Raw genomic sequence first — 8,247 nt, 5'->3', positions numbered from 1 at the left:
GGTTGAGCGCAGTGCGGGCGCGACACCGAGGGTTGCGATCCCGTTGCCGGTCGCGGTACGGGTGTGACACCATGGGTTGCGATCCCGTTACCGGTCACGAAAAAAGACAAAAAGGGAAAAAAAAACCAAAAAACAGTAGAATGGATAAATACATTGTGATATATTCACATACTATAATAGCACACAGCAAAGAAAATGAACAAACCACAGTTACATTCAGCACCAGGGATAGATCTGGCGTAATCTGGAATGATCCAAAGCACAAACGAACACAAACAGTATAATTCCATTTATGTAAAGTTCAAAACAGGCAAAGCAATATTGAATAAGGATTTATATCATCATTTTAAAAATGCAAGACATTGATTTCCACAAAGTCAGGATAATGGATACTTTATACTGTAAGAAGGGGGCAGTTGTTATTGGAGAAGGGCTCACAGTGGGCTTTTAGGACACTGGCAATGTTCTGTTTCTTGATATGGGGTAAAAGTAAAGGGAAAAAGTAAAAACAAAAAACAACAAAAAACCAATGTTCCTCTGGGTGGGTAGAATTTTGAAATTTTTGTCATTTTGTTTGTCCTGTATTTCTGTTATAAAAAGAGCGAGCTTTTAAAAAATGAACAAATTGGTCTTGAACATTTTTTTCTTTGTTCTTAAATTACAAAAGTAATATATGCATTAGACTGATTTTTGAAGTGCATTTTGAAGCCACTTTAGTACCTAATATGCTATAAATGTCTATTTAAAAAAATCTTTATATGTTCTAGAAACTTATTTTCTTGCAAGTTTTCAACTCGTCCCCTTAATTTACCTCTCTCAAAATTTTAAAATAGGTTGTTATTATTATTATTTATCCTTCTCTTCCACCCATGCTCTTCTCTCATCCTGTTCAGTATGGTTTCTGTTGTGGGCCCAAACTGGAATTCAGATTTGCTTTCAACCACTTCACAGCCATTTTCTTAGTTGAGATAGATTGCCACAGTCCTGTGTCATCTTACAGATCCTGTCAGAGCCAAGGGATGTTGCTTCTTTATCCCATAGCTAAGGAACCCTTGTTTTGTGTGCCTGTGACATGTTTCTAGATAACCGTAGCGCTAATGCCATCTGCTTTCTAGGCAGAAGAGAGGCAAAGAGAAGAGCAGCTCGTCTCATTTGACAGGTAAAAGAATTATTCATACAACCTGCTGGGTAGTTGAGATGGGAGTCTATGTCTTTATATTTATTTATTTTTTAAAAAATCATGTTATTTGAGTTCTAACTATTTTTAATTTTAAAAAATCAATGAGAGGGGCTGGCCCGTGGCTCAGTCAGGCGAGTGTGGTGCTGATAACACCAAGGCCATGGGTTTGGATCCCATATAGGGATGGCCGGTTGGCTCACTGGGTGAGCGTGGTGACTTAACACCAAGTCAAGGGTTAAGATCCCCTCACCGGTCATCTTTTAAAATAAATAAATAAATAAATAAAAAGTCAACGAGAAAAAAAGGGAGGAAAAAATAAAGGGGGACCTGGGATGAGTAACCAATAATCTATAAAATAAAATTTAAAAAGTCAAAACCATGGGTGTTTTCCAAGGTCTTTGAATTATGGAAGAAATAATTTCAAGATGAATTAAAAAATTCCAAGAAACCCCTGATGTCTCTGTGTTGAGGAGGGGGCTTGACTCACTAGGAATAAGTATGAACCCACACATCTACAGATGAGGAGGTCTAAATCATCTTACCTCTAATTCAGATTTAAATTCTTCAAAGTTCTTTGGTCTCTGTCCATTCACCTCTAACATGGGGCAACTCATTCTTACAGGAGTATCAAGAGGAAATGCAATTTGTATCTGAAAGATGTCTCCTTTCTTAATTCCTCCAAGCTATCCCATAGGAATGTATTCATCCTATTAGTTTAGAACTTAATGTGTTTTGTCATAGATATGTATCCATCTCGCTCCATTACGCTATGAGCACCTGAAAGGCCCGGGGAACTCTGTCTTATTCAGTTTTGTATTTCCCGCACAAGGAGGACATTCTTTAAATATTGTGGAGATGAATATGATTTAGTCATACTGCTGGAAAAATGTATAATTCTGGATTTTCTTTTTTTTTTTTAAAAGATGACCGGTAAGGGGATCTTAACCCTTGACTTGGTGTTGTCAGCACCACGCTCACCCATTGAGCAAACCGGCCATCCCTATATGGGATCCGAACCCGTGGCCTTGGTGTTATCAGCACTGCACTCTCCCGAGTGAGCCACGGGCCGGCCTGAATTCTGGATTTTCAAAGAGATTCATGTCTAGTATAAGTAATATGCCTTTCTTCTAAATACTTGAGAAGAGTTATAGCATTTCTGTTAAGAGGTGTTTAATGCAAAGCACAACCTCAAGGCCATTCCTGAAAACAAGGACATGTGTTTCTGTTAAAGTAATTGGCGAAGCACTGATAGGTCACTTACCCTGCTCTCCTCTACCCATTTAGTACCCAAGGTTCCAACACAGCCCTGGAAAGGGATGTTCAGTGTAATTCACTGAGTTTAAATCTCTGGCTACTTGCCTTGTGTAGCAAGTCCCAGCAAGAATGCAGAGTGTACCCCTAAATGGAAACAACAAGGAGTCCCATCCCTCATAATTCTGCTTCCCCTCAGTTTTGCCCATGAAAGCTGAGACTTTGCTTTCTTAGTATTATCAACTGTTTGCCTCTGGATATGAAGAATGTGGTTCTCAGGGACTTTGTATTGATACTGAGGAGTTGGAGCCCTGGTTATGTTTTTGGATAGGTTCTGCTGGCAGTAGAGATGTTGTAGGTATGTCTTGTCATACCTTAGAGAGAAGGAATCAACAAGTGTTTTTATCTCCCTGCAGCCATGAGGAGTGGAACCAGATGCAGAGCCAGGAGGATGAGGTGGCCATCACTGAGCAGGATCTCGAACTTATTAAAGAGAGGGAAACAGCAATTCAACAGCTGGAGGTGAGAGCAGGTCATGTTTTTTGTTTGATTCAGTGTGTCAGCAGGTATCTGGTCTCTCTGGTCCACCTGAATTTTCTGTCAGTGATTATGAAAAAGCACAAAATGAGTCACTGTGTGATTTGCATATTATCTGTCTCAATGTAATCATGGTAAATTTGAACTACTGTTATGATGATATTGGCCTTTGTGCCCAGGAGTACCCAAATCCTTTACTCAATCACCACATCTTGTATGGTCTCCTTGAGAAATATGCATGGAGAACAGAATAAGGCAAACAAATATTTTATTGCTTATTAGGACTTTGTTTCCAAATCTCAAAGCTAACCTCTAGGTTAAGCAGGGCTCTATGGAGAGCCCCTTAGGTGAGTTGAATAGCCCAGTGCAAAGGCAGGCCAAAAGTCTTGCTGTATTTTTGTGTATCCATAAGTCCAATCCCAAATTGTAGATCTTATCACTTCAGTAGGTCAGAACATTTTTGAGGTGGGGGTTGAGGGAGAGGTCTATACCCCATTTCTACCTAATTGAGCTTCCAACTTTAACTCTGCACAGTGACTGTAAAATATCCTTAAACCTGAGTAGTTTTCTCCTCTGTGGAGGTAGAAGGCTGCCAGCCCTGGCACAGGAAGGGGAGTAACTTTGAGTTCCTCCTTGACCTTCATCTATAGCAATGGTTCTAAACACTGACTGAGCATTAGAATCACATGGAGAAGATGTTTCTAAAATGCCCTAACTCTCCTCCCCCCCACCAATTATTAGATTGAACTGTGAAATTCCTCTTTTTGGAGATTAAAAATAGGCAAATATTCACACTATATGGGTTCAACCTAGTAAATCATAATTTCTGGGGATGAGGCCCTGGGCATGGATATTTTCTTTAAAGCTTTCTAGGTGATTATAATGTGCAGTCATGATTGGGACCCACTGCCCTAGAGCCCGTTAGTGTCTGTTTTCAGATGAGATAGTTTATCAGAAGTTATGATTATTTTATTGCCTTCAAAGATGTTATAGCTTTTCTTTACTCTTTTTCACCTACTGCTAATAATCATTGTCTTGGTTCTCTAACATTAGAAATACTGTTATAGCAGGGAGTAGAGTGAGACATAGAGCTAAGGGAAGGAATGTAATATAATGGATGTCAGGAATTTAATGGATCATTTCACATTCAGCAGAATGAAGTCCAAATTCCTTCTCAATTTTCATATCCAGTCATTTCCCACCTCTAACATACAAACCCTATGTTACAGCCAAGCTGGGCTATTTGCTCTTTAACTCAGTTGCCTTTCTGTTTATATGGCCTCTCCTTGGACACAACTCAAGTCCTACCTCTTCTGTAAAGTCTTCCTCTTCTGCATACCTTTCTATACCATTCACTAGTTATTTCCTGTATAACACCCTTTCTTCTCATTTATTTTACTGTACACTTATTCTCCCCCACCTCAGTTAGCTGTATCCACAGCAACTAGTAGACTGCCTCAACTACAATAGAGTCTTATCCAGTGACTGAAATGCTGGCAAGAACTATTCTTGCCAAGTTATGATTCCAATCACCCTCCAAACCTGGAAGAGAGTTGTTCTGATGGACATCGACATGTCCTACCTTAAATGCACCCCTTAAATTTCCATAGGGCCAGGGCCGGCCCGTGGCTCACTCGGGAGAGTGCAGTGCTGATAACACCAAGGCCATGGGTTCGGATCCTATATAGGGATGGCTGGTTAGCTCACTTGGGAGACCGTGGTGCTGACAACACCAAGTCAAGGGTTAAGATCCCCTTACCAGTCACCTTTTATATAAAAAATAAAATAAAAATAAAAAAATTTCCATAGGGCCATGCCCCATTATTAGCATCCCTTTAATAGGCCAGGTTTCCACTGCCCTTCTGCCTGACCATATGGCCAGGCCATTGGTCACGGTTCACAAATGGGTAAGAACCCAAACCAGTAAGATCATGGATTTTAACCACTGTTCAATCTTTCCATCACTGCTAAGAAAACAGCATACAGTTCAGCCCACTGAGATGATCTGTTTTACCTCCCTCAATCAGAGTAGCAGCCTTCCAAACAGGATGTAGTTTATTCACCTTGGAACTGCCATCCATCAACCAAGCAGCTATCGGTCAGTTAAAAGCAGTTAGAGGCTCCCTGTTTTGAGTATCTCCTTCTCCCATTCACCAGGTAGCATGATCCTATAAGACCATTTAAATTCTCTAGTCCAAAGTCCCAGTAGTTGTTGTTGCAAGGCACTCACAGGCTTTTGTCATGAGACCCAGGCTAGGCTCCACATAGGGCTATCACACTGAGAATTTGTCCCTACCAGCACTTTAGTTTCTACTCTATACTGTTTGGACTTGAACCATCTTCCTGGTTCCCATTTAGCATGTCTCATTAATATTGCTTGAAGGGCAGATTTACATGCCTTCTGTTTTACAATATTAAGTAGGTAGTGATAGATCATTTTCTGTATATGGAGAAAATATGCTATACAGAGCCTTAAAAACACATATATTATGTTAAAGGCTAAAACTTTAGGTAAGCAGAGGAAATGAATCTTCTAACATGTTGCTTAATGTTAGTTGTTTTTTGATTTCCTTAGGCTGACATTTTGGACGTCAATCAGATATTTAAAGATTTGGCCATGATGATCCATGACCAAGGTGATCTGATTGGTATGTATTACTGATATCTTTAACCTTAAGGTGAGTTCATAGTATTTGTGTGCAAAGAAGTCAGTAAGATGTTTCAGCTATAGAATTAAGGTTTAGGAATGCTATTTTATTTTCTTAGAAATTTTCTTATGTTGTCAAATGTACAAGTTAAAGTGAGGCCTCTATGAATATTCAGCCCCATTCACTTGCTATAGCCTCTTGGTAAGTCTTTGTTTAGAGAAATAGCTGTCAGCTTCCCAGCTTTGATGTCTGGAAACTTGCATATGGAATTAATAACTTTTTAAAAAAGCTTTTTGTATGGAAATAATTTCAAGTTTATAAAAAGTTGGAAAAATAAAAATACTACAAGGTATTCCTTTATACCCTTTACCCAGATTTACCTCTTGTTAACATTCTACCCCATTCGCTTTATTATGTACTTTCACTCTTTCTGTATGTGTACACATAATTTTTTTTGAATCATTTATGGGTGAGTTGTGTGTTTCATAGCCTTTCACCCCTACATACATTAGTGTTTATTTCCAAAGAACAGGGATTTTCAAGGTAGACTTTTGATGTCATGGCTGGATAGTTGGGATGGTGGTAATGAAACCAGGACCTATAACATCAGAAATCTGTACAATTTGCAGTCTTGAAACATCTGAGTGTGCTAAAACATCCACTGTCCTCCTTTTTGCAGATAGCATAGAAGCCAATGTGGAAAGCTCGGAGGTACATGTTGAAAGAGCCACTGATCAGTTACAGCAAGCTGCTTACTATCAGGTAAAAACAGGTACCAAAGAAAGTCACTCTGTGCTGCAGACTTTACGGGCCATCAGAGTACACTGACACATTGAGAACAGCTGCAGCTTTTGCTTAGCCTTAAGCTGGAATCAAGTAGTCATAACTGCAGTCCAGTTCTACTTTTAGTGTTTCATTTTGCAGAGAGATCTACAAAAAGTTATCAAACCTTGATAAACTTACACAGAAGCCTCTTAACTGCAAAGCTAACCCCATAAACTAGCATGCCTAAATCTGGTAAGGCTAATTTTATACCCTGTAATAGTCCGTTTTGTGTTGCTTATAACAAAATACTTGGAACTGGGTGATTTATAAAGAAAATGACAGTTACTGCTTACAGTTTCTGAGGCTGGGAAGCCCAAAGTCCCATCTGATGATGGTGGTGGCGACAGTGACCCAGCGGTGTCACATTGCAAGACAGTGGAAGCAGAGAGAGAGAGAGACAGACTCTCTGCTCTCTTCTTTTCAAGCCCTCAGAACCACACCCCTGACCACCATTTTTAATCCATTCACTACTGCACGGACCTACAATCCAATCACCTCTTCAAGGCTCCACCTTTCAGTTACCATAATAGGATCTCCCACTCTCTTAACAGTCACAGTGGGGGCTAAGTTTCTAATACATAAAACATGGGGGAAATAATTCAAGCTTCAGTGAGTATGGGGGGACATAATTCAATCCATTATAGTGCCCTAAACAGCTGAAATGCGCTTCAATTAGGATAGTAAGCAGTACAGTTAAAGTAGGGCTTCCTAGATAACTTTATGTTGACAGTTGCCACCAAGGATAGACATGGAATCAATTTTGACTATATACGAATAAATAGGGGTTAATTATTATGAAACTGTTCCTGTAAAGTGAAATTCTTCTACATATTAGTTGAAACTTGGGTTTTATGACTTATCTGGATTTTAACTCAGTGCACAAATGAGTTCCTTCTCATTTTCCCTCAATTTGTTGTTGCATGGCTCTTTAATAAATAGCATTTCAGCCATTTTCCATGTTCCTAGGATAGCTGTATTTTACCTGGCAATGCTGTTAAAGAATTTGTATTTAATAATAGTATTTCCTTTAGAAACTATATGATGACTTCAGTATCCAACAGTAGAGGAATAATTAAGTAAATTATATACATTCACTCAATGTTGTATTATATGATGTATTAGTCTATTTCTGTTGCTTATGACAGAATACCTGAAACTGGGTAATTTATAAGGAAATTATTTCTTACCGTTTTGGAGGCTGGGAAGTCCAAGGTCCAGGGAACACATCTGGTGAGGGCCTTCTTCTGGGTGGTGACTCTCTACAGTAACTCGGGGTATCACATGGAGAGAATCGCAAGAGCAAGCGAGCTAACACCTTCTCACTGGCTCTCCTTATAAAGCCCTCAGGATCACGCCCATTACTCCATTACTCCATGAATGGATTAAGCCATTCACAAGGGCACAGTCCTCATGATCCAATCACTTCTCAAAGGCCCCACCTTACAGATATCATAACTGGATTTCTCACCCTCTTAACATTGTTACAATGGGGGTCAAGTTTCCAATACATGAACTTTTAGGGGACACATTTAACCCATAGCATATGGGGATTAAGAAATGTTTATGAAGAGCTTATAACAGAAAAATGTTAATGCTCAACATTAAGTCAGAAAAACATCACACTTCATACAGTATGATCCCATTTATGTCTAATAACTATGCGTAGATAAAAGATCAGAAGAAAATACAATCAAAATGTTAACAGTTTTATCTGTGGATGATTATTCTCTTTCTGCTTACCTATATATATTTTACAATGAACATAAAATTATATAATAGGTATAAAACTGTTATTAAAATACACAC

The 8,247-nt window shown here is 39.1% G+C and overlaps 1 protein-coding gene across 1 annotated transcript; it reads left to right on the top strand.

The window, feature by feature from the left end:
• Nucleotides 1-1,115: 1,115 nt before the first annotated feature.
• On the top strand, nucleotides 1,116-6,691 carry LOC103583765 (syntaxin-12-like; the record flags this gene model as incomplete). Its single annotated transcript, XM_008564996.1, has 4 exons — nucleotides 1,116-1,159; nucleotides 2,848-2,953; nucleotides 5,544-5,616; nucleotides 6,296-6,691. Coding segments are annotated over 4 exons (372 nt in total), but the record flags the coding sequence as incomplete, so codon positions are not given.
• Between the last annotated feature and the right edge of the window lie 1,556 nt (nucleotides 6,692-8,247).

This window comes from Galeopterus variegatus, unplaced genomic scaffold, assembly GCF_000696425.1.
Source record: "Galeopterus variegatus unplaced genomic scaffold, G_variegatus-3.0.2 Scaffold27864, whole genome shotgun sequence".
Classification (NCBI taxonomy): Eukaryota; Metazoa; Chordata; class Mammalia; order Dermoptera; family Cynocephalidae; genus Galeopterus; species Galeopterus variegatus.
Note: the sequence above shows the minus strand (reverse complement) of the source record. Positions and strands in the feature narration are given on the sequence as shown.